The 26,413-nt window shown below is 39.4% G+C and overlaps 2 protein-coding genes and 4 non-coding genes across 6 annotated transcripts; 5 read left to right on the top strand and 1 right to left on the bottom strand.

Annotated features, from left to right (window-relative positions):
* Positions 1-124: 124 nt before the first annotated feature.
* Positions 125-24,232, bottom strand: LOC125067709 (NBAS subunit of NRZ tethering complex-like). Its single transcript, XM_047676437.1, has 41 exons — positions 24,059-24,232; positions 23,878-23,975; positions 23,663-23,796; positions 23,371-23,504; positions 22,979-23,073; positions 21,951-22,128; positions 21,665-21,820; positions 21,357-21,581; positions 20,961-21,065; positions 20,172-20,258; positions 19,893-20,090; positions 19,239-19,364; positions 18,623-18,746; positions 18,215-18,354; positions 14,458-14,771; positions 14,016-14,361; positions 13,767-13,922; positions 13,323-13,459; positions 13,068-13,253; positions 12,810-12,912; positions 12,417-12,685; positions 11,959-12,071; positions 11,384-11,516; positions 11,042-11,284; positions 10,809-10,923; positions 10,493-10,596; positions 9,797-10,026; positions 9,538-9,728; positions 8,996-9,183; positions 6,430-6,579; positions 5,925-6,085; positions 4,998-5,185; positions 4,732-4,865; positions 4,201-4,290; positions 3,565-3,690; positions 3,007-3,183; positions 2,686-2,930; positions 2,241-2,364; positions 1,567-1,684; positions 887-1,009; positions 125-503 (listed from the first exon to the last, which is right to left on the bottom strand). Exons 1-41 carry the CDS (start codon positions 24,128-24,130, stop codon positions 204-206), a joined length of 6,636 nt encoding a protein of 2,211 aa, XP_047532393.1. The 5' UTR covers positions 24,131-24,232; the 3' UTR covers positions 125-203.
* Positions 7,622-7,694, top strand: Trnaf-gaa. The gene has a single exon. It is a non-coding gene; the product is annotated as a tRNA-Phe (tRNA).
* Trnaf-gaa lies at positions 8,630-8,702 on the top strand. Its single transcript has one exon. It is a non-coding gene; the product is annotated as a tRNA-Phe (tRNA).
* Positions 15,796-15,868, top strand: Trnaf-gaa. Its single transcript has one exon. It is a non-coding gene; the product is annotated as a tRNA-Phe (tRNA).
* Trnaf-gaa lies at positions 17,089-17,161 on the top strand. Its single transcript has one exon. It is a non-coding gene; the product is annotated as a tRNA-Phe (tRNA).
* Positions 24,233-24,575: 343 nt separating the features above from the next.
* On the top strand, positions 24,576-26,224 carry LOC125067718 (unconventional prefoldin RPB5 interactor). Its single transcript, XM_047676449.1, has 4 exons — positions 24,576-24,686; positions 24,759-25,002; positions 25,070-25,673; positions 25,746-26,224. The coding sequence occupies exons 1-4, from the start codon at positions 24,657-24,659 to the stop codon at positions 26,200-26,202; spliced, it is 1,335 nt and encodes a 444-aa protein (XP_047532405.1). The 5' UTR covers positions 24,576-24,656; the 3' UTR covers positions 26,203-26,224.
* The last annotated feature ends 189 nt before the right edge of the window (positions 26,225-26,413 follow it).

Below are 26,413 nucleotides of genomic sequence, written 5' to 3'. Positions count from 1 at the left end.
TATTAAAGATAGTTTTTTCTTAAATAATTGTTTTGATTTTTTTTATGATAATAATATTACCTTTAGATTTATTTAAAGCTAATCTATAATGATAACAGGGTTGAGAAAGTAAATAAAAAAAAAAAATAATTTATAATTTAATAAATTAATTTCCATATTACCATATTTATCGGTATAATACACTTGACACCTTTATATATTTTTTATTGTTGAGGCATGTTGTAATATAGCACCGCCTGGGAAAACCCGCGCAGCACAGAGGGCACACCAGCAGATAAGAGTTGTAGATTTCCTGCCTCAGCTAAATAATTTGCCTTCCTAAGTTCCGCGGTCGCCCACTGGATAGTGTAAGTGTTTGAAGTATCCACACCAGAGGAATCGGCGTTCATAATATAGTTAATAATAGATGAGTACAACGGAGTAGACACCAATTTAATAAACATTCCTTGGTCTAATATCTCTTTAATTAAATCTTCTTCAATTTCTTCTTTTTGGATTGAATCCTATAACGAGAAATATACAAAATTTAGTTTTATGATTAAATACACTCAAACACATTTAGTTGTAAGGTAATCCAAACAGGTTATCCGAACAAAATATAAAGTCATAAAAATATATAATATGTCAACTCATGAATGTAATGATACAAAAATCAACTAATCGCTTAAATCATTGTTGATACGTTTTCAAATTGTAATACACCGAAATACGTCGACATATCTTGTTATATGATCTTTGTATATATGTTCTATTTACTTAGAATAAAAGGTTTCTGCAAAATTTACATGTAGCTTTAACGTCGCAGGATTACATTCGACCTACAACTTGTTTCTCGTCACGTAAACCCTTAAAATAAATTACATTATTATACATAATCCATACTTGCCTTGTGCTCTAAGACTAAATTGCGTAAAAGGTCTTCAGATATTTCACTTTTGCTAAGCAATATGACCCAAATGGTATTAATGAGCGAATTACTTCCTGCGTTTTCAGTAAGCCACTTGATTTCCTGTGAAATAAGCAAATTGTTAAGTATAAAGTATACTTTTCTGTTAGTCATTATATTAGTCAAAATCATTTTGAAAAAATATATTATGAAGAATATGATGATTTTCCTTCATTTATTGCAAAAAGTTTAATACATCGTGACTGATATGACACAATAATGATATATTAGACATACACACAAGAAAGATAATATTCCCAGGCACCATTTGTTTATGCCCACTTACTTACTTACCTTGTTTATGCAGCCTAATCTATAAAGCCTATAATTTTATTCCAACAAATTTTATATATATCCATACTAATAATATAAATTCGATGGTTACCCTGTGTCTGTTTATCTGTCTGTCTGTTGCTCTTTCGAGAAACACGAAACTGATTTTGACGAAATTTGGTATGAAGCAATCTTGAACCCAAAGGACATTACATTACATTACAGGCTACTTTTCTATGCCTACCTCCTAAAACCTCAAAAACGCGAGCGAAACTGCAGGCGACAACTAGTGAACAAATAAATTCATTTAAAATATAAGCTAAATCTGAGAGGTTCTCTTCACATACCTCATCTTCAAGCACGGGTCGTGTCAGCAACAGTTTAATAAGAACCAAGCTCTCCTTCACATCAGCGCTCTGCGACAGTAGTCTGTACAAGTAGTCACAGTGCAGGCTGCGGCCGTCGCTAGGAAACAATGCATTTGACTTTCAGGGAAACTCCGTAGAATCAAAACCAAATATGTATCCGTTTGAATTAGAACTAATGGTGAATAGTGATCACCACCAATTATCTTATTTCAGTCTACTAGTGAGAATTTCTCAATATAAATATTCCATGACCACATTACTTGTAGCCGTATAAGCTTCTAGATGAACGAGATAGCTTGTGTGTGTTTAGTACAGTTATAGATTTAGCTACTTTCAAATATTGTCTATTGGTTGTCGTGGATCAAACTAGTACATAAAATATAAAAAACATTGAACATGAATTGCAACATGATAACGGCACAAGTATATTATGTGACTCTGATTCCTCAACTATATTTAATTGTATTTCAGGAGAAAGTGGCACACGCAGTGAAAAGTACGTAGTACGTACTAATAACCAGTACTGATGCTTAAGAATTTATGAATGTTTTTGTTTCAATACGCGGGATACATCTCTGAGAAGCCATTGACAATGGAGGAACCGACACTGCTGTCTCACTCTCACATCTCCCATCTCTATCGACAATAGACACCTGTGTGTGGGCGGCCAGCACGCGAGCACGTCGACGAGCGCCTTCTTGCGCTGCCAGCTGTCGCACGAATTTACTAATTCGTTGTAGGCTTCCTGTCGACCTTCCGGCGTCAACAGACTCTCCTCTATAAAGTTAAATATAATTAATCGTCGGATAACTCGTTTTATAAGGAATTCTCTAAAAGTATTTTTTTTGTTGTTTTACTTTGCGGTCACACCGACCTAACTGAGTTTTTATGTAAGCTCGCTTAGTACACGGTTAATTCGGTTATACAAAATTTAATTTCAATGTGGCGATCGGATCGACTCCTTCGAGTCTAATGGGTCTATGAAATCAATATTAGTCGACTTGAGTCGGTGACTTTGAAAAAATAAACACGAATGTATGAAGTGAGCAGTCGGGAGGCCGACGAACGAAGGGCGCATAATGTAAGCGAGGCGCTGACCGTCGAGGCGCGCGCAGGCGCAGTCGGGCCACTCGGCGCGGAACAGCTGCAGCGTGGACAGCGCCACCTGGCGCAGGTCGGCGGCGGGCTGCGCGCGCCGGCCCAGCGACAGCAGGCCCAGCTGCTGCTGCGGCGGCAGCCCCACGCGCGCCGCCTGCTGCGCCGCCGCCTGCAGCACGCGCTCGCCCAGCGCCGCGCCCGCGCGGTGGTACTGCCCCACGCGCGCCGCCAGCGCCGCCGTGTCGCTGCGCACACCGGAGCGTCACGTCACGTGCGTCGCCGAGCCGGCGGCGACGGCGCGCGTGACGCTGGGCCACTCACTCTAGGCTGTGTTCGCAGGAGCGCAGCAGCCGCTGGAACACGTCCGCGGTCTCGGCCGGCACGCGCAGCAGCTGCAGCAGCGAGCTCAGGTGTGCCGGCCGCAGCCCGCCGTGCAGCACGAGCCGCGCCAGTGCGTCGACCACCTCCTCCGTGTCGCCGTGGCTCTTTTCGAGATCGCTGGAAGGAATCGGTAGCCGAACGCGTTAAAAAAAATTATCCCCTAAAATATCAACATTTAACTAAAAACTTTCTTTCACGATTTTTTTTTGTACGAACTCTTTTTAACCAACGAACGATAATAAATTAAAAAAAAGAACGTAACTTGATAAAAAGCTATCGTCGAAACAGTAAAACAATAATGATGTTGTATTTGCAACTGTATATTTTACTACGTGGTAGAACTTGCCACAGGCGCGTCCGAAGGTGTATCACCCACGTCTCTATTGGTCTAACCAAACAAACGAATAGTATCGTGTTGGTAATATATTATAAAGGTTGCAAAATATCATCAATCAGAATCAGAAGAGCTCCGATCGCCGTCGGGGGTAAATAACTCACGGCCAGACTTGGTCCCGCGGCAGTTCGCTGGCGGCGACGATGGCCTGCACGCTGTCGGAGTGGTAGTTCTCCAGGAACCGCGCCCAGCGGCTGAGCTCCTGGCCCACCTGCGCCCACGACTGCTCGCTGGGGAAGTCACGGGTAGTGATATATATAGATATGTTAATGGACTGACTCAACACTACTATAATGCTACTGTTAATACAGCAATTCAAAAATTAATTGAAGGGTGAGTAAGTATAATGTGATGCAAAAGGGGAAATAACATCTTCATTTGTAATATTTCTTGTTGACGTCTAACCGTCAATGTGTAATGTTCTTCACGGCTCTCACTTTTGACGACCTTTTATGTATTCTGTCATTCTTAAATGTAATCTTTATTTATTACTTTATGACATCCGTCGAGGCAATATTTATTACAAAATTTTGTTTTTTAAATAAGGATATGCATATATTTTTAAATAGAACCATCGACCCGATCGCTGCGACACCTACTAATTCCTGTTTAAAAGATCTCAAATCAACAAAACAAAATCGATCCGCCGCCTCAATCGCCGTTAAAACAGTCACTGAACGGCCGTCAGTCACGAACACACGTATAGAACAATTATATAAACCTACAAGATATAGACTCACTTCTTGTTGAATTTGAAATCATTCTCTTGTTCCTGCTGGCAGTAGTCGACCGCTTGCATTATCATGAGGTTACGCGTCCCCGCCGGCACTCTGTGGCGAAACAGACATTATATTAAACTCCATCTAATTAAAAATCACTTCTCCAGTAGTATTATTTATCTAAATTTCTCTTCGAACTTGTTTGGAAAAAATATAAGGAAACTACCCCTGAAACCAACCTTTGTAATTTAAAGCACTACCTCCTTTTAAGAAAGGTAAGAGGATACCTGAGAGGTAAAGGACGAGGATTGGATGGAAAAGATTATTCCAAGACGCTACTCCACTGCGTGTCGATGTATGATCGGGATACAAATAGGCTCGTCATCAGGTACGTGCAGGTGTCCTCGCGATCTCTCCTTTTACCATCAAGATGACGCGAGATGAATCATAAACACAAATTAAGTAACTAAACATTCAACTGAGCCCACGGGCTTCGGTTGAGTCCTTGGTATCGTTTTGGCCACACGTGTGCGAGGGCAGAGGAGCGCTCACCGCAGCAGCGCGTCGCTCGAGAAGCACGTGGCCGCCACGAACTGCAGCAGCTCGTCCTTGGGCAGCTTGGTGAAGTAGCTCGCGCACTGCCGCCACTGCTGCATCCACTTCTTGCTGGCGCCCGAAGCTCCCACCTGGAAGTATCACTAGCACCAGTTACACTTATCGTTTCACACGAGTCCGAAAACATATAGCTTGCACTCAAAATTTGATTGTTCACGTAGAAGCCTAAGATAAATTCATTTCTGTTAATAATCACTACGTACGCTGAAGAAGTACTTGGTGAGCCACATCGTGAAGAGCGAGTTCACGGGCAGCGGGAGTTTACAGGCCGGCGGCAGGGTGCGCAGGAACTTCATCAGCAGACCGACGTTTTCTGGCTTTGTAATGCTCAGAATATGCTCCGTGAACTGGTCCGCTGAGGGCTGATCGAGCAGCAACTTGTAGTCTAAGTCTGTAAGATATCATAAACCGAAAAATCAAATGTTATTCTTAAATGAACTATGCATATTAGTTTGCCATAAATATAAAAACTTTCCAAAATATTTATCATAATCTTGTTCTGTTAAATGTAATTGATCTGCCTTGGATTTAATACGCGGGATGATCAATTGAAATCGAATTGGAATCGTGATTATAATAAACTTATGTCACTTAAAACAATGATATGTAAACATACATATACTCTATTCCAATCATAAGAGGAGAAAAGTCAAATAAACAACATTTGACAGCAAATTGACGCGATAGCATTGGTCGAGAGCTCGATTAATCCATCCATGTCCATATTCACTATGGATTTGCGAAAAAATGGCGTTTTGAACGTCGATGAAACTGTTATCGACATTTTGGAAGTAAAATTATAGCGGAAATAAGTGGTAAAGTGTAATTGTTTTGTATTATAAATAATTATATGTTAACCATAAACTGTTAGCAGTGCACAATATAGCTGAGTTATTAGCAAATCGCATGAAATAAGTAAATATAAGGTTTGTTTATCTTTTTTCCTACTTCCATTGCAATAGGCTATATATCATTGTTTCTCTTTCATATATATAAAAATATTAAAGTATATAAAAGGCAATAGGAAAAAAATCTCATTCATTCTTCCGAGAGTTAATTTAGATAGTCTGTATTATTTTATAATTGTATCTTTTAAAAAGAGGAACTATTCAAGTCGATTAATGGTATACCGGGCGAAGCAGCCTTTGCCTTCTTCAAGAGTTTGATATGTTCGACGGCGGTGAGCCCGTACATTAGCGTCTTGTCTTCCATGTTCTTCAGTACCGTGAAGAAATTCAGCAGGGCGACGTAGTCGTTGCCTTCGATCACTGGCCATAACTTTTCTCGAATCCTGAAGGACGAAAAATTTATTTCATTAAGAGCACAGACATTTATATTTATTACAAACGATTATCAATCCAAACAATTACGTAGGACATATTATTTTACTGATATATATATATATATATATTATAGTGTACAGAGCGTCCGCAAACACAGATGCACTCTCTATTCCGTCACTCTTTCCGAGACACGGAAATGAATGACCAACGAGGCAGCGAGCGACTCAATCGGTACCAAATCTAGGAACGCCTAGCGATTTGAAAATGAGGCATTTGAAATATTAAGCCGGCGGTTGGCGCCCGAATAGCGTGAACAGTAAGGGGGAGAGGCGAGCCCGTGGGGCAGGCTTACCGCTGCGGCGCGTGCGGCGCGCGGGGCGCGGGGCAGGCGGCGGCGCGCGCGGGCGCGGCGCAGGCGGCGTGCAGCCACACGTCCAGCGCGTCCAGCTTGTACTTGTCGGCCAGCGCGCACGACAGCCGCACCTGCTCGGCGCCCACCGACCTGTTGGCGGGTTCGAATGTACTGTATGTCGTAGCGATAGAATATCTAAGGACTCGAAGAATATTTATATTAAATCGTAGTACAGAAGAAAATTTTAAAATTGGATAATGACAGACGGTCTCTCAGGTGGTAAATGGTCACCACCGTTTTTATAAACTGGCATTGTAAATGTCGACCTTTTTTATGCTTATCGCTAATGCGCCACTAATCTTAAAAACAATTAATAATATTCATTGTGCTTGTAAATATATTGACTCAATTAAGTTGAGTTAAGAAGTTGTATAAAATCCGAAGAAAATTATAAACTGTTGGAGCAAGGTAGTACGGGGAGTACGGTGGGATGTCGCAGACATTCCAATCGAAGCTTATCTATGTTGTGCAGTGTGTGCTCTTGCGATGTCGTGAAGCAGCAGTGGCCTAGAGCGATTGACCAATCTCGGAGCAGCTAGTTCTTCCTTCATGGTTAGCAGTTGCTGACAATTGATATCTGCCGTAATCGTTTGGCCACATTTTAGAAAGCCGTAGTGAACGACACCGGCGCTAGTCCACCCAATACTCATAAGTAAATTTTTCTGAGTCTATTTTCGTTTAGGGGAGGATTTGGCTGGGTCTCCAGGGTTCAGCCATAGCGACGAACGCTTCCGATTATCGTACAGTATCCACTTTTCATCACAAGTAATGATTCGATATAAAATCCCTTCATTATTGTGTAGGTTGAACAAAGTCGCAGACACAGCAGTCGACGCGTGTTTGCAAGTTCGATTCACTCAATTCATGAGGTATCCATCGTTCAAGTTTTTTTTACTTCCCGGTTTGCTTCAATGGATTAATACAGTTTTATCCCTTACAAAGAGGAGATATTTCAGATCAAAGTCAGTCAGTCAGTCAGTACGAGAAAACGCTAATTTCATATCCTTACATACCTAATATAATCGTACCTTATTTTTCTCCTAAAAGACTTTAGAAAAACCTTTTGTTTTGTATAATCATGACCGAATTTGGTACTATTAACACGATCATATAATTCAGATAAATGAATATCGCCGAAATAGCTCAGTTGGGAGAGCGTTAGACTGAAGATCTAAAGGTCCCCGGTTCAATCCCGGGTTTCGGCAGAAATATACTCTTTTTTCGTTTTTATGTCTTTAAAATATATATTCTTACATTTTTTTTCATTTGTTTTGTCATTAACATAAAAACTCATTATACGCCTTTATATATATATATATTTCAAGCGAAAAAATAAACTAAAAACCAAAAATAGAAATAAAGCCATAGCAAGAAAAATTATTATTTAAGTATAGTATATGTATTTATTTATTTTATACAAATGTTTTGATTGTATCCCTTTTTCGGATAAGTCTGCCTTTGTACATGTATAATTTTCATAGTATATAATTTATATATGTTTAGTTTACATGTTACAATTTGTGAGTACAGTCCATTTGTGATTTTTATAATAGCCCGATGGTTAATAGAGAAAAGGATTGTAAAATGGAATACGTATAAGGTCTATTTGAGTGACGAAAACTGCAAGTGTCATGCTTATCTCTAAAACAAAGCCACTTTTAGCGAGGTTATCTTTGCTTATCATGAGATGAACTATGTGCGGATGCAATTTTGTTCATGTCTTTTGATAAATTAACATTGGACACGATAATATTAAGAATATTTATTTATTTATTAACTTATTTTAATAATAGCACAATGGTGCTCCGTTTATTGTATAAATCTAATTCTATATATAGACGCATAGCAAAAGTCATCATTGTGCACATTTGAAAAAATACTAACTTTTATTTGATTTACAGTAATGCATGCGCAGAAAGTTGCAGTAAAAGTGTAAAAGTGTAAGAGCGAATCAGTAACGTATATATACGGTTTCCGTTATGAATATTTTTTACACACTGTATATAATATTTAATGTGTACAAATTATTATTATTCAACGTAAGGTAGCCAACGTAACAGCAACGCGTGTCAGGGTCTGCTATCATGACATGCATATCAACACAATACATCTGATGGTTAATTTCATCATTTACATTGTAGCCGAAATAGCTCAGTTGGGAGAGCGTTAGACTGAAGATCTAAAGGTCCCCGGTTCAATCCCGGGTTTCGGCAATTCTATTTTTATAGTTTTTCAACAACTTTATTTATAATTACAAAAAAAATAAATCGAAGAAACGAAAATTTTAGAGTTGTTTAAAGGTGTTATACCTTATATAGGCACTAGGACAGAATATTCCCAAGTTTAGTTCCCAAATTAAACTCAGTCAAAGTAGCGCAATGGTAACCACTTACCATCAGGTGGTCCATTCGCAAGACCGCCTAGCTATTTTACAAAAGAAAAATAATGTTCATTCAGTGTTCCCAGTCGATTGAGGCGGTATTGTGAGTTAAAAATTTTAACATACTTGGCAAGGTGATAGATGACCTCTCTCCGGTAGTCCTTATCCGTATTGAACAGTAGTCCATTTACTGAGAGTCCGAGTGCCCGGATCCTCTCCACCTCTCCCATGCCGCTCAGCTTATCGATGCATTGCCGGATGATTTCCATTTGTTCTTTTGATGCATTTTTTTCTTTCAAAGTTATATGAGCCAGCTATAATTTAAATAATTATTTTAACTATTTCACAACTATGACTTTTGAAGCGACAGATATAACGAAAGATTTAGTCAGAGTCATATAAAGTGTTATAAATTCGTGTAGATAAATTATCCATACAACACATTACAAATTTAACTAAGCTGATTTATGTGAGCCCATTCAATAGGTAGGTTTAAAGTATATATATGATAACACTCACATCTCATTGGGTGACAAATCCAACGAATGAAAGACAATCCTAAGAAATAATTAGTCCGAAGAAGGTGAGTCATCAATCAAAGAGTGCACCGCTCTACCGGCGTCTAAGCGGTAGCGATACAATTGTATGGACGAGAGCAAGGCGGGCACCTGCGGGGGCGCGGCCAGGTAGGCGTGGTCGCGCAGCGCGGGCGCGTTGGCGGCCACGAGCGCGGCGTAGAGCGCGGCGCAGGCGGCGGCGCGGGCGGGCGGCGCGCGCAGGCCGCCGGGCACGCGCAGCGCCGCCGCCACGCTCAGCGCCGTGTCCCTGTGCAGCAGCTCCTCCGCGCACTTCTGCGTCACTGCGCGGGAGGCCGTCGTGTTATCCGAGCCGAACGCTAGTCGAGGCGCGACCGACGAAGGTGCTCACCATCGGTCTCGAGCTCGCCCATCGCCCCCTCCTCGAGGCTGTTCTGTATGTGGAACCACTTGAGCACCGACTGCCCGATGCTGGCCTCCCCGTCGAGGTCGTCCGGGAGGGCGAATCGATCGTAGCGGTAGTAGTTGCCGGACACGTCGTGTTCCGGGTACAGCGAGCGATAGAACTCCTGGCAGTGGACGGTGCGCTCTGTCGCGTCCGACGGAACGGGTTTGCCACTGCTATTTTTAAATCCAGAAAAATAAAATCAGTCGCATGAATTGTTTACTAATTTATCATTCTAATACATGTTTACTAATGTAACAATTTTCCAATCGTTTTGTCTTGTCCTGATTAGCCATTTTATGCAAATGATATATAAAAACCTTGCTCGTTTGTTGCTCTTTTTATTAGTGAAAACTAAAGGTTTAGAAAAAGAAAGCGAAGATACAGGCAGAGGCAGAAAGTGACTTAGTTTTATACTATTTATAGATATTAACTTAATTTAATTCTCATTCACATTTCGCAACACAGATACGGTTATCTATAGGACATTTCCATATATATTTGTTATACTATATTGAATGTTAAATTATTCAGCTAGGCTTTTATTGGCAGATAAGTAATTTCATATCTATATTGACAATACTAGAAGTTTTGAGTAATATTGATATTTAATTAATCTTTCTAATTATTCTGAAAACTCACCTTGAATTGAACTTATTCTGGACCGTGTCTAACAGGAAGTTGATTAGTGGGACTTGTTTCTCAGTCAGTGTCGACGATACTAAATCTTTCTTTTCTATGACTGGCTACATACGCAAAAAAGAAACACAATGATCAGTTATCAGATGCATCATCAATACATATTTGGTGTAACATTGGAAATCATTCTCCAAAAACGAGCTGTTCGAGCTATTCCTTATCTTTAAGCTAGAGACTCCTATTGGAGTATTAACCAATCAATCAAAATATTCTTGTTATCTTTATGTTAAATTTTATTATGCTGCGAGGTACTCTGTACCGTAGTGATAGCATCCGCGAACTCATCTTCAGTGGACGACCAGCGCGCATCTAGACGATGGTTATCTCTCAGTGCCGCGCCCATCTGTTGCAAGCTCTCCAACTGCAGATTCAGTCTGAAAACGATATATTCCAAATAAAAAAAACCTGAATGTTACCCTTTACGAGAGCCCACAGAGCGACAAACAGGAGTTCATATAGGACAAAATCTATCGAGGCAAAAGAAACACCCACCTCGCGTGGATCATGTCGTGCAGCTCGGAACGCGGCGCGTGCGCCAGCGCCGCGGCCAGCAGGCGGCTGCGCTCGGGCGTGTCGGCGTGCGCGTGCGCGTGCTGCGCCGTGCGCGCCAGCAGCAGCGCGGCGGGCGCGTGGCGCAGCGCCGCCAGCCGCCGCGCCGCCGCGCCCGCCGCGCCGCCGCCCGCCGCGCCCGCGCCCAGCGCGCGCGCGCACACCGCCATCAGCACCGTGCCCTCCCTGTGTCGGAGTACGTTCAATTATCGCTCTTTCATATTATATTTCGCGTTTTGCATATTATTCGCCTTCGAGTGGCCTATTTTGCATCGAACTGTTTACCTGTTCTGCTCGTCGTCTCCGGCGATCCTGAGTAGTTTCGCCAGTTTGAGCAGCTTGTGGCTCGCTAGATACGCGTTCCGATCGGACGCTAGGCAGTCTTCTATTAGTTTCATCCTATCTTCGCACAGGCGAACTGGAACGACAACGTCGGTTAAATTATAAATGTAATCATGTAAGCTGATGTATTTCTAAAAGAGGAAACGTTACTCTCCGAAGTACTCTAGCAAAAATAATGTACTATAAATCTCTCGTGAGATTCCAGAAAACTTTTATAAAAATTTAGAGCTACTTTTTACATAAGAAATTTTGAAAACAGAATTTTACCTTTAAGCAAAGTCAAGTAAAATCTAATGTCAGTTATTTTATTGTGACTGACGTTAGCGACGAGAAACAAAATACAATTACATTGAGTTTTTTTCGCCTGTTCTTCTCAGGTCTAAGATATTACTAACTAACAAGCGTACCGTCAGTATAACGCTTAACATTTGGATAAACACAGCTTCACATCGCAAAATGGAATAAAATTTTAGATTTTGGGTTTTTCATTTCTGCAAGTTTTTTTTTTCTAACAATACCTTGAATGGGCAGTATGGTCAAATTGAAGGCACTCAAAATGGGAAGAGCGGATATAAGATCTAATTCTTGTTCTATTTCCTTATTTCCATCTTCGATCAAAAGCAGGCAGCATCTGAAAATGTAGTTTTCGATGTTAGAATCGCGTCCCCACTGCGAGTCGAGCGACTGTTCTCTCGCGTCTGGCGTCTCGCGGCAGTTGTCACGTCACGTCAGGTTCTGCTCAGACACATAAATCTAAGACTCAACATAGTTGGCTACGCTTAACAGAATCTCGTGGACCTAGTAAAGGCGTTTTAGTCTGTACGTATGTATATGACGTTTGTACAAATATTAAACTCGTACGAGTAGTAGCGCTACGTCATATATGTACATATATGACGTAGCGCTACTACTTCTGTATACCTGTGTGACCTGTCAAACAAGAAGATTAGAACATGGCTGGCATGGCTGAACTCACCTGGCTATCTCCAAGGCCGGATCAGTGAGAGACGAAGCGGAGTTGAAGTACTCCTTGGCTGCGTTCAAAACCAATTCGACGCTACGCTTGTAATCTATTCTGTATTGAGCGGGCTGTGCGGGCTGACCGGCCTGTGCGGGCTGACCCGCCTGTGGGGGCTGAGCGGCCTGGGCCTGCGCGGGGAGCGCCGTCGGCGACACGGTGAGCACGGCGGCCGACAGTCGGATGCTCGTAGCGTCGCCCGACGTCAGGAGGGAAGACGCGTAGATCTGTGGACGACTCCTGATACTATGTACTCACTTTTTTCACGTTCAGATTTATTACGAATTGACCTCGCAGGTCATCATCATAAATGTGAGAAGTATATCAGTAGAATGAATCGATTCACCATACCTCGTAGCACTGTTCCGTCGTGACGCAATCGAAAAGGGTATTTTGAAGCTCCAGCATGTCCTTGAGAAGATTTTCCCAGTCCTGTTGCGTCGGTTTGTCCTCGCTAAAAATACATGTAAATATTTTTAAGTACGGGTCGAATATACATCGCAGGAGGAAAGCTTCACCTAACAATACGAATTAAATCTGATATTATTTTGATCTCTGCTCTCGTCAAGGGGCACGAGTGTCACCGTCGGCAACACACGAGGCGCTCACCCGGCGGCCAGGCCGCGCGCCACGCGCGTGAGCAGCTGGCGCGCGTGCTGCTCGTCGCGGTTGAGGCCGCGCAGCGCGCACGGCGGCACGCGCACGCCGCGCCACGCCAGCCGCCCGCTGCCCGCCACCAGCCGCTCCAGCTCCGCGCAGCGCCGCACCAGCGCCGTGGGCGCGATGCTGCCGTCCCTGTGGACACGGGCGCGTACAATGGTCGGCCGTGCGAGGGGCTGGGGGGGGGCAGTATCGGACACTGACGTCTCCTTGAGGATGGTGGCCAGCAGGTCGCACGCCATGTCCAGCTGCTCGGTGCCGGTGTGCGCGAACAGGCAGCGCTCCACGAGCTCCAGGTGCACCTTGACGTCCAGCTCGAATTCTTTATGAGATTGTAGCACCTGCGAACGAAACGAAAATAAAATCGATGTTGACTCGATTTCTATCGCTTAGGCCCGATTAAGCTGACGCTTTTTATGCGAAACATTTAGTGGCGCCTTGAGGGCATATAACAGCACGCCCGTATCTCCCCGCCTTCACTCTCTATTTACTATGTACTTTGATGCTAAATGTATTCAATAATACTAATAAGTTTTTTTTAAATAATTGCAATTATAGGTTTTCTTTAATTGTATATTATTATTTAAATAACTAACCATTTTCCTATGGTTAGTGGTTTGATATGTATAATATTCGAACAGTAATTACTAGTAATATATAGGAGAGATCCTCTTTACTGATATCCTCGAGAAATTCGATGAGACCCGACAGACAAGCGCCCGGAAATCTAGTCAGATCCTGGTATCGCTTCAGGAAGGGCACCAGGAACTGCTTCAAGTCCGCGATAAAAGTCTCACGTGTCGACTGAAAGCGATAACGTAAACAAATATAAATGTACGAATATTTAAATAAACGTAGAGCACAACCGCCAAGGTCTAATTAGAAAATGAAAACGACCATCTTCATGAGCAGCTTGCAGATCTCGAGATTGGGCATGTTCTCGAGGTCGTCCAGCGAGACGCCCTCGACGTTGAGATCGTACAGCAGCGTGTCCAGCGTGCGCAGCAGGAACAGCGCGCGCTCCAGGCCCGGCACGGCGCCCGCCTGCGCCGCCGCCAGCAGGCGCAGCGCGTGCGACGCCAGCCCGCTGCGCCGCTCGATGGTGCGCGCGCGCCGCTCGTACCACTGCGTCAGCGCGCCCGCCGCCGCGCCCGCCTCCGCGCCCTCCTCCGCGCCCGCCGCCGCGTCCGCCGCCGCGCCCTCCGGCGTCTTGTCCGACGACCAGTTGGAGCTCCAGATCGGTCTGCACGCGCGCCGTACCGAAAACGAAAGTCACTCCCGTGAGGTGGGGTCGATGGCGGCGGAAGCCGAGACAGATTCTGCGAAGTCGTATATATACCTGAATATCTCGTTCCTGCACCAGTCGTTTTCGTGTTCGAACGGCTTAATCTTTATAGGAGATTTTTTCTCGAACCATTCGAGGGGTTCGTTGGTGGGAAGGAGATGTTGGTAAGTCAGCGGGCATAGGGTCTCCGGTATCTTGTCCAGTACGGTCAATTGCATGTCTAGACTCTTTATATACGGCCATAGACAAGTGAGCGCTTCTATGCGTCCTTCTTTGGCAATTTCCATAGCACTGTGCACTATACTATTGCTTCTGAGTCGATCGTATTCGTCCTTTACGTATATTGATTTCTCGCAACGAAGAATAGCCTGAAATCGTCATAATATGCTTGAAAAATTTATTAAGTTATAATCAATGTATTTGCACAAAATGATTATAAATCTTGTTATAATACATACTTTTAATGGATATCAAACATTACGAAACCTAGTTGAGTTCTAGCCATTTAAACCATTGCTATATTTTGCCAAGGAGATTGCCAAGTATATATTATATTGACAAGTAGAACGGAGACAAATACGAATAAGACTTAATAAAAACTAGCCAAACAAATTTAGAACAACATTTACTAATATTAGAATAATATAACATTTATTTGAATGTATGTAGGAGTAATCTCCGGATGTGTGATCCATTTCTACATTTTTTGCATTTTTGCAATTGGGTCAAGAAGCTGATATACCAATATCGGCTATTTATCAAAATTTTTTTTAGTAATGCAAAATACAATATCTCATGTCAAGCATTACAAAAAAAACCTGATAATATTTTGTTCATTAAGAACATGTTATTTTATTACTTACTAATTGTATACTTAATTTAAAATAAAATACAATTCTTATTCCACATAATATTTTGGACATTTTTTATCGCATATACCCACCCGGTCTCTATTTTTTTTTTCGAAACTAGTTTACAAAGAGGGGAATATGTATCAAATGTTATTCTGAACTAATATGAGCATATAATATTTTTACATCTTTTTAGATTTGAGAAATAGCATATTATGTCAAAGTAGAAGGGAACCCAAAATAAAACTGCTTTCAGTGAGCACGCAACGAAAACTATTACACGAAGATTATATAAGATTATAATGTCTCCAGATCGAGAGTACAGTGCAGGATAGCATATTTTGTAAAAACAAAGTCACGCTTAACAGTTAAATTATTCGTAGCATTTTGAGTTTGAGTTCGCGACGATTACCTATTTAACCTATAATTAATTCTGAGTTACTTTGATTAGCTGAGGTGAAAGCATGTGTCCCGTTTTTAAAAATATATAAACATAATGCCTTCAACAAACATGTTACATCATTTGGAAAGATTTATCAACGCCGAAATAGCTCAGTTGGGAGAGCGTTAGACTGAAGATCTAAAGGTCCCCGGTTCAATCCCGGGTTTCGGCAGCCAAATGTATTTTTGACGATAAAAACTTATTTATTCCATATGGTATTGCTTTTGTCATTTGTAACTTGAGAGTAATTGAATAGACAACAGTGCTAATATTATTGCAACAAATACAATCATATGGTTCTCTATTTTTGCCTTAATTTTACAATGAGAAAAGCTTCTAATATTTAAATGGCATGGACAAAAAACATCTATATATTAAACCAATTATTATAATTTATCTTTGAATTTAATTTTTCGTTATTGGAATAAAGTCTTCTTTCTGGATCTACGTTAAAACTGGGGGGTTCCACAGGATCAATTTATTGGTCCCTTTCTGTTTCTAGTATCGATGACCTTCCTTTCTATGTTAAAGGTATTTGTGATATAGTGTTGTTTGCTGACGATACTTCACTGATTTTTAAGGTAGACAGGAAAACAGCTGACTATGACGATGTGAACGGTGCATTAATTATCACAGATACTCGATTGGTTTACAGTAAATAGTTTAGTTTCGACTGCTCAAAAAACAAAATGTGAAGATTTTACCCCAGCAAATGTTAGAAAGCAAAATTATAATATATTTTAAAACGGTTTCATTTATCATTATTATATCATTTATCGTCTCTGACAGGAAGACTCAGCTCCGCAGCATACGCAGATAGAAAAGTTATTCAACTAACTGATATTGACACCGATCGTCTAGTATATTTTGGCTATCTTCATAGTTTTATCTCATATGGCATATTACTATGGGGTAACGCTGCAGATATTGAATCTGTTTTTAGTTTACAAAAGATCCGGTCTATTTATAATCTTGGAGCTAGAGACTCTTTTCGCAATAGTGAGTATTCCCACTTTGTTAAATACATCCCGTATTTAACAAAGTGGGAATACTCACTATTGCGTCACAATATATTTACAACAATATTATGTATATTCACAGTAGCATTGATCACTTTCCGCAGACATTTTTAAATTTGCCGTTTCATAAATTCAAATTTAAAATCTACATTCCGAACCGGTGGTAGCTTCACTTAATATAGTTTGTTAAATGACGATTCAAAAGTGCTTGTAAAAGCCTACTTGAATAAAGTATATTTATATTTTGAATCACTTAATATTCCTTATTAAACAATGGTTATGTGAAATTGAAGACGATCTTATTATTCATAAAAAGTTCAAAGTATAAAGAATTATGTTGAATACATGTACATATTTTGCGTCTTACTTCGAAGCCGAAATAGCTCAGTTGGGAGAGCGTTAGACTGAAGATCTAAAGGTCCCCGGTTCAATCCCGGGTTTCGGCAGAAGAATTTTTTTATTTATATTAAAATTTATTAAATTTGAAAACATAAGATCATTCGACTTAGCGTTATTAACCGAAAAGTTAGGTTAGAAGCTATACTCTCCGAAAATCTTGGACACACTTTTATACACTGAAACCTAACATAAATATAGGTCTGCGACAGGGAACTATAACTTACCACACCATTTTGGAGTGCAGGTGGTTTGGTAAGAAGGTGAACTCATGGCAGTTTTAAAGTCTTTCGCAATGTGGTATAATTTATAGACAAGAAAATAGCTCTCTTCCATTAAAAAATACACATTCGCAGTACTTTTAAAAACATTTTGAAATAATAATTATAAAAACAATGTTTGAAAATGTTTTTTTTTCGCAATAGCCCAGGTCCTACAAGCCTTTTATTCAGGCCCTGTGATAGGTCCGCATGGGTTCATAGATTGCCCAGTGTCATATCGAGGTAACCATATTCAAGGCGCAGTGAAAATTACTTGAGTGCCCAAACAACGCATATATTCGTCTCAATTTTTTTAAAACAACTGTTTAAAAAATCATTCTGATGCACCGTCTATTATAGGTAGTGTGTGCAATACCTACTCATCGTAATTTCTTAGCATTTTACCATTTAATTTAAGGATTTTATATTTTAGGAAAGCAGAGAAACGAATGGCCTACTTGATGCTAAGTATGTCAATGCACCGCCAACCGCTAATTCTAAGATGCAAAGGAAGCAATGCAAAATTATAATTGTTTGTCCCGGCGGGCTGCACACAGCCCTACAACCGACTACAGTTTGCATACAACATATATTACTTTTTCAAAACCTACAACTAATGGCCAGGCTACTTTCGAGCTATAGATAATTATTTTTGCTATATTTTTTTTGGACTGTGTAAAGGTATCGGTTCTACAGACTTCGACTGCGGCACCGGGTGGGAAGGTAATTAATAAGGTAGGCATTGGAACTCAAGTCAAATATTGGGAATCCACTCAAGCGAATCCTTTGCTACGATACACCGCATTGTGCATATCAATGGCTACATACACCAGAGGTACGTACCTCGTACAGCGCGAGGCGCTCCTTGTAGAACAGCATGACGTGTCGGCAGCGCAGCAGCTCGCTGGTGTAGGCGTTCAGCGCCTCCAGCGTCACGCCGGCCGGGCCCACCCACCGCTCCTCCGGCAAGTCTTTGTTTATCTCTGGACACAGAACACGTCGCTGCGTTAGGCAAATATATTTGATTTTGTCAGTTCTTCTAAATAGCTCGTTATAGATAAATAATAATAATAAGTTTGCAAGAGATAAAAGCTGTATAAATAATTACATAGTTATTATTAATAAATACGATTAATCTTTTATAGCAAAATATAAGCCTCTCAGGAATAGATAAGTATATATATTTATTTTCAGAAGCTCTCTACAGTACGGTATCAAATCAATAAACTAAAACAGTTCAAACATCCAGACCTTCCAGTATTTTCTGGTTGGTGAGCTGCAGGCCGAAGTGCAGCAATTCGTTGGCGGCCGGTAGCGACTCCGGCAGCCTGTCCACGCACTGGTGTACCGCCCAGATCTTCTTGCGAACCTTGCTCTGCACACACAGCACCCCTCCGTAAGGAACTATCGCACACTACACCGTACTACGCGACACAATCACACTCTACCATACGTTGGTATCGTGTAGTAGTATGCGAAGGGAAGGAGCATATGGTTTCTGCGTATACAATATCTCTACACAAGTACACTTTTTCAAACAACACTTCCATAATAATTTGTCGTCATATGTTTGCGGTGCTGTTGCTTATACGCGTAGGGACCTACATACATTTTCTACAAATTATTTAACGGTTACACAGGCCCAAGAAATACTGGACAGATTATTCCGCATGTTAAATGCAGCACGTAATTTATGTGTTAACGTAAATATGAGCAAAATCACAAATGGATATGTTGGAAATTCTCTTGGTCAGTTCTTACGAAATCTAGGGGTTCAGATAAGGTGACCCTATTTTACCCTACCGGAAACAGCAAAATTCAATTAGACTATTCTAAACCATATAAACGGGTTCCTAGTATAAGTTACCAAATAGTTGTGTATCGCGTCGGTGGAGACAGGATTCTTCCTCCACTGTTGCTGGTACACCAGGTCACTGTCCAAATCGAAGGTCTCCGCCAAAGATAGTGCCTCCGTGTAGTTGCCGCTTTCGATCTATAATAATTGGCAGTTTCCAACATTAAGTAAATGCAAAAAAAAAATATTATGTACTCCCATTTTCAGTTGCGTATCATTATTCATATATACTGCCTGATTGGTTTTGTGATGCTTACTGAGGTCGGCCCAATAAAGTTATTGACTTTTTGCTCAAAGCATTTTCAGTTACAATCCAAAGCACCAGAATTGTTATTGTGGAGTGTATAAGATTGCCGCGCGATCGGATTATGAGAGTTAGTAGTTAATAGCGATGTTTGTACACACAATTGAGCACTGCAATATCTACCGCACTGTAGGCCACTCTCCGGTTAGGTTCGGTTAGGTTAGGAATGGCCGACGTGTGCGCGCTCGGATACTAATACAACAATATTATTATTGATTTTATCGCCACTGGTTCAACTGTTCAACTATCATTTATCTTTTACATCTCCATCTTATTTCAACGTTGGTTTTTATGTGATCCAACTTTGAATCCAACGTTAACGATATTTATGCAAATATTAACAGATCGTTTAGGAGACTTACTTTTCTAGAGAACAGCTCCATGGGTGTGGTACTCTTGACTCCCAGGAGCCTGTAAATTCTCGAAACTACGGTTATCTTCTTAGGCTTGGGCTGGAATGTCTCGATGTCAGTGATAGCGTACAGCACCGATTTGAATAGCTCCTTCGCCACTTCCAACATTGAGTCGTCGACTTCCTCATCCGCGGGCACCACTTCCATCTTTAAAAATTTTATGAAGATAACTCAATCCAATTTTATTAGACAACTTATGACTTGCTGTAAATCCTCATAATAACTTACGGATTCATCACTGCGAGACTTTTTAGCCGGCATGACATTCGATTCGCACTCCAGCACCATGAAAACACCATCGTGAGCACATGTGATCTGTGTGAAAGTTACAACTGAATTTTTTTTCTATACAAATATAAAAATTCAATAAAAAGCAAAAAACTGGTGTCATTTCTAATGTGCACATAAGATATAACATCTTAAACGGTGGTTTTTACGATGGCATCATCTGTGGGCGAAAGTGACCACTTACCATTTGCAAAGTTATTATTTAAAATTGCTGCCTCTATTTGTTTAATAATTTAATTTATAATTTTGTATCTTACATAACTGATTTAATGTTTATAATTATTCTTGATAATTGCTTATTGATTTCATAATTTATCTAATAGACAAGCTCAGATTATTTTAATTTTGTTAATTATATAAATTATCCTTTCAATTAAAATAAAATTGTAATTATGTAATATCCTCCTTTTTTTCTTGTTGCTCTAATAATGTATATTATTTATGAGTGGAAACTTGATTGGCTTGTGATTTAATTTGTATTTGTTAATATTAAGACTTATTGTACTGTTTGTTTCCCAAATAAAATAAAATAAAATAAAATAAAGCAATTTTCAAAAAAAATAGTAATATACACGTATTCGGTTTTGAAAGGTTTGTCTTGTAATTACACGATCACAAAAATGTCTTAGTCTGTGAACATAAAGTCTGTTTTTATACTTTGAAAGATAATGTGAATTGTCTAACTTTCTTCTTAGTCTAAATAAAAATTGTTCTGATAAAAAAGTAAACCTGTGGTGTTCCTTGGAAGAATTCAGGTTTTTTGCCGAGAATGTTATTTAACTCCTGCAGCTCGCACACAGTCACCGAGCCATTGAACCGTGACACTATTATTTCCTGAAAATATTTATAACACAATAATTAAGACCTGGGAAAGGTCTCGACTTAAATTTGTGCCTTTCAAGGTTTGAAATGGTACCCAGCGACAGGTAATTTACTGTAATTAATTAACTTTTGATTCTCAGCGCTCACATAGTGACCGCTGGTTGCTAGCAGATGTTAATGATTAGATCCTATTTTAGGCAATGTTTAACGGTAAAGTAATTTTTCAATAAAAACTGATCAAAATGTACGAAAGTCAGACATGCTTGAATTTAGTGCAGGTTCTCACGAAGCGTTACCACCGACCTCGTTGCTCCACCACGCCACGTGCGCGGGCCGCGTGGGCGGCGGCGCGGGCGCGGGCGCGGGCGCGGGCAGCGGGCTGGCCAGCGCGTGCTGCGGCTGCTCCGCCAGCGCGAAGTGCCGCTGCGCGCGCAGCGCCGGCGCGCTCCACACCGAGATGGCGCCCGAGCAGTGCACGCACACCAGCCTGCCGCGCTCGGGAGACGCCGACATGCGCACTATGAAGTCCTGCGACCGCACCCGAGCGGGACTCGTTAATATCCGAGATCTCATTCGCCCGGGACGGGACCCCAGGGATACGTCCGACTCACCGAGTTTGTGTTGAAGACGAGCGGCCAGTAGAGCTGGAAGCGCTCGTTGGCGAGGCGCGCCTCCAGCTCGTCGGACACCACGGACAGCTTGTAGAAGGGCTCGTCGTTGAGCACGCGCCACGCAGTCAGGCCGGCGCCCGACGCGGACTCGGGCTCCTGTTTGTTCCAGTATAAAAAGGTTTGGATGAAATTCTACGTTTTCTGATTTGTAATCAAATTGGTTGCTGCATCTCTGAATGTTGAAATATTTTAAACTTCTATAATACTTGACACAGTAAGGGCGTACATCGCGCACGGGACGGGGCAATCCGGCGACGTAGAGCGTGTTGTGCGGCTCGCAGTACACCGCCGCCGCCACGCCTCCCGAGAACTGGAACACGTGGTGCAGCTTGTAGCCCTCCGTCTGCGACACGAGATACCCGCGCAGCTTGCCGTCGTATGTCACCACTAACACTTCCCAGTTCCTATAGATATAAACGGTACACGAATGACTAAAAGTGGTACAGTCAACGACATAGAAAGAGCAAAAAAAAAAAGATGTCCCATGAGCATAAAAAATAAAGGCTTTGGTTTAGTCTGAAAGTCTGTAGTCCAAAATAATAATAAGAAATCTTATCAGAGTTTAAATTTCTTACTAAATAACTTATCAAAATAAACAAAAAAAAAACGAAACTATGTTTGAACCGACTTCCTAAGCCTATGCAGAAGAAAACAGAGCAACCCTGAACAAGGCTACAATGTCGCGAGATTTCCTGCCAAACTAAGAGTCCCGCCTCTATTCACTTCAGGTGCGACCCGTCCTCACTCGCCGCCTACGGCTACGTATACTGCGAGTAAAGACGGGTCGCTCACTAAGTCTTTGAACGTCTTAACTCCATCGAACCGGGATAAATAGCTAGTCATTATTTGATTTATTTATGAGCTGTTTTGCAGATACAAATCCCACTTTCTCATCACACACTTTATGGTCGAATGGGCCAGCGGGACAGAGGTATTGCCATATTGAGAAATGTGGTGATGCAATAAAGGAGCCCCAAAATTAAAAAAAAATAAAGTAAATGCCCTTAAGGTACTTCATATCAATCAATCATATCAATCAATCTTTAAAGTTAATTTGTAAGTTTATCTATTTTTTTTAAATATTAAAAATAGGTAGGCAGACTGCCCAATGAGTCATGTAATGGTAAATGATCACCAAATAATCACCACTACTATAGAGCAGTAGAGCTGTAAGAAATATTAATGAGCCCTAGCATAATTTTTTTTAAATTTCTTTTTTTTTAATTGCATTATAAAAAACTTGTCACAACTCACCATTTTGTATCCTTAACTCTAAGTGGCATAAATATTATGTCTGAAACAGCATGTGTGTTATCCGTACATTCCAAACCACCTGGTCTTGAACAATCCTGTAAATTATTTAGTTATAAATACCACCGCAATTTGATAGACAACAAAGGTAGTTCTTGAATTACTTTTAAAAACCTTTCAAGATTGAAAGCATATCAATCGTCCAGTGGTTAATTTAGTGACTTTAGTAAATAAATTGGAATATATATTATTTATTTATAATGGTCCTATTAATAGCACTTATACAAATGCACATATAACTGTGTTACTGTATTAATAAAATTTAATTAAGAATACTAAATTTCCCTTCAAATTTATCCAAATATAAGTTTTATTAAACAAAATTCTATACTTACAGCTGGTATATTAAATAGGTTTGATGCAGTAAGATCAAAGAAACTGACTACTCCATTACCATAAGCTACTACTAAAAATGAACAGTCAGGGCTCCAAACTACTTTTCGCCATTGTGCATAGGCATCCCGGGAAACTACAAGATACAAAAATTTAAAAAGTAGACTATATTGATAAAATTACCCATAAAAAATACAAATACTTTTGTAAGCTGTGTTGCAATCATTTTTAATGAAATATTTTTTATGTATAACAGATGTTTTATTTAAATATGTTTTTTTTTTAATTTAATACCTGTAGTTCTTGCTGCAATTGTAGCATATTCTGACCTCTTAGTTCTTATTTCTAATATACTATCTGTGAGAACTGCAATAACTTTTCCTTCATCTCCTAAAGCTATTTGCCATTTCTGCTGTCTTTCATTATGCCTTAAATAAAAAAAAATACTTGCTGAAGGTTTTATTATTGTTTTATATTTGAATTGGTAATTTTAAATTAATTTTACTTACGCAGTTACACTATCAATCAAACTTTTCTTTGGTCCAAAAAATTTTAACCATCGCCAAAGACTCGATATATTTTCCGGTAATAAATTATCAGGTTTTTGCTAAAAATTTATCAAACTTATTAAACTATTATTTAATTTTAACTAGAAGAATAAATATAAATGCATATCGCATAGATATTTACCAAATATTCTGGTTCTGGTTTCCATTCCGAAAACACATACAGCTCGTGCAAAATTGATTTGCTTTCAGTCATTTTATGCGAGTTATAAATTACTTGATCAAGAATGATTTATTACATTTATATTATGTTGTTTTACTAGTGGCGTTATAGCTTAAATCTAATTCATCAAATTCATCAAAGTTCAATATGTTTTTGACAGTGTTATGTTGTAGTTTTTGGATAGGTTGGCATTATAAAACTGACATAAGTAGTCATGTTTAAAAACTTTAAGTATTGATTAATTAAAATATCATAATTTAGACACAAAATAATACTCTTGTAAAGGTAAATTAAAAAAAATACAATATTTTCGAAATAGTTACACGTAATATTTACTTCTCGGCCTTTATATAACTTTATTCACAATTAATGATAATCTAAAAGTACAGAATTTTCCAACTGAAACTTAAATGTCAATTTATCATTCTACTGTCAACATAGTCGAGTCGTCAAAATCATCTGTTTTATGTCTATATAGTTTTAAATTTTAAGGGTTGTTCATATTTCTGTTTTGTTTCAAATTTAACGTGCATGTAAAGTTATATTCTTTATCGAAAAAATGAATATTCTCAGAGATATTTATAGAAAAGTAAGTAAAATGTAACTAAAAGCAAAATTAAACTTAAAAATGTATATTACATCAAAAATCTTAAATTTACAGAGTTTACTTGAAAATGAAAAGAACATTCAGTTTTGGGAAGACTATTTACAGAATCTGAATAACCTAGATTTCACTGTATATTGTGAAAAATTAAAAGTACCAATTTTAGTTCCTATAGGAAACAAGATATTATTTCGAGGAGATCTAAAACACACTAATGAAGTAACTGTAGCACTCGGCGCTGACTACTTCACGAAATGTTCCATTAAACAGGCTGAGATTTTGAGACAACATAGAATTAAAGGTTACTCTTTAAGCATTTTTATTTAGATGATCTAGAATATTATTCTAAGAATTATTTATTTCAACAGATGCAAAATCTAAACTTGAAGAGTACTATAAAGAAAAAGGATACCTTGAAAAGCAAGTCTCATTTGGTGAAGAAAATCTTTATGAGAATGCTGGTCAAAATTTAATTGAGGTATGCAGTGAGGAAGAGGACATGGCGTGGAGGAAACATCACAAAGAGAAAGTGAAACAATACAAACAGAATAACAGCAAAACACACGAAGATTCAAAAAATCAAATGACTGATGAGGAGCTGTGGTTGAGATTAGAAGAACTTGAACTTCAGGAAGAACTAGAAAATGAATTAGAACATACAACCAAACACGATAGTAGTATTGATGAAAGTGAAGAAAACAGTTATGATTCTTTTATTATAAAAGAAGATGACATAAGTAATATTGAAACAGAGAAAAAAGAACAACAAGAAGCGCATATTACTCATAATATTCCCAAACAGACGTCCAAAATAGATTTGTTAGAGCAAGTTATAGATAGACAAAAAATGTTGGAAATTAAATTAACTGAAATAAAAAATAGGCAACGGGTTCCAAGTAAAACCGAAAATGATTTATTATCTAGATTAGATGAAATAGAACAACTCGATGAGCTGGAAGATGAAATGGAGAGGTATATTGCTTTTAGTAAAATTCATATAATATCTAAGGATGAAACAAGACAATAATTTAATTTCCTTTTTAGGTTGGATGATATTTTAGAAGAAAGCAGTGATGATGGTAGTGAACATGGTGAGAAGTCAAACAGTATTAAAAAAAGCATTACATTTGCTGATGAAGAAGACAATGACACAATAGACATCAATTTTAAGCATTCAGACTTTGAATCATCTAAAGACTCATATGATCCAAAGAAAGGTATCACAAAACCTAGCGATATATATGATGCCTTCCCAAATCTATTTGCTAATGCAACAATATCAATTTTAAGGAAATCCAAATATGGTAATGTTAATATCCAAAATGACAATTTAATTTATGCCGAGATGCAAAATAAAACCCGATCAATTAAAAAAATTGAAAAAAAGACAATTTGTATCAATGATGTTATAGAAAAAACTGATCAGAAACAAAATAAGGTAGATAGTGAAGATAGACCAAAAAGTCTTTTCAAAAAAAGAAGGCAGCAACAAAAATTATAATTTTTTTTTTATTAATGTAATTACAGAACATGAATATTTTTATGAATTAAATGTTCATTTTGGCTACAGATTGTTTTTATTTTTTTTACATAATTAAAGGTTTCTTCATAATCGTTTCATATTAAAATATATATTTTGATTATGAATACCGATTTCCCTTTATGTATGCTACTTAAGACCGATATTATCTATGTAATTCGCCTTTATTTAA

This window comes from Vanessa atalanta, chromosome 1 (assembly GCF_905147765.1).
Source record: "Vanessa atalanta chromosome 1, ilVanAtal1.2, whole genome shotgun sequence".
NCBI lineage: Eukaryota > Metazoa > Arthropoda > Insecta > Lepidoptera > Nymphalidae > Vanessa > Vanessa atalanta.
This window is presented reverse-complemented; position numbering and strand designations above follow the sequence as displayed.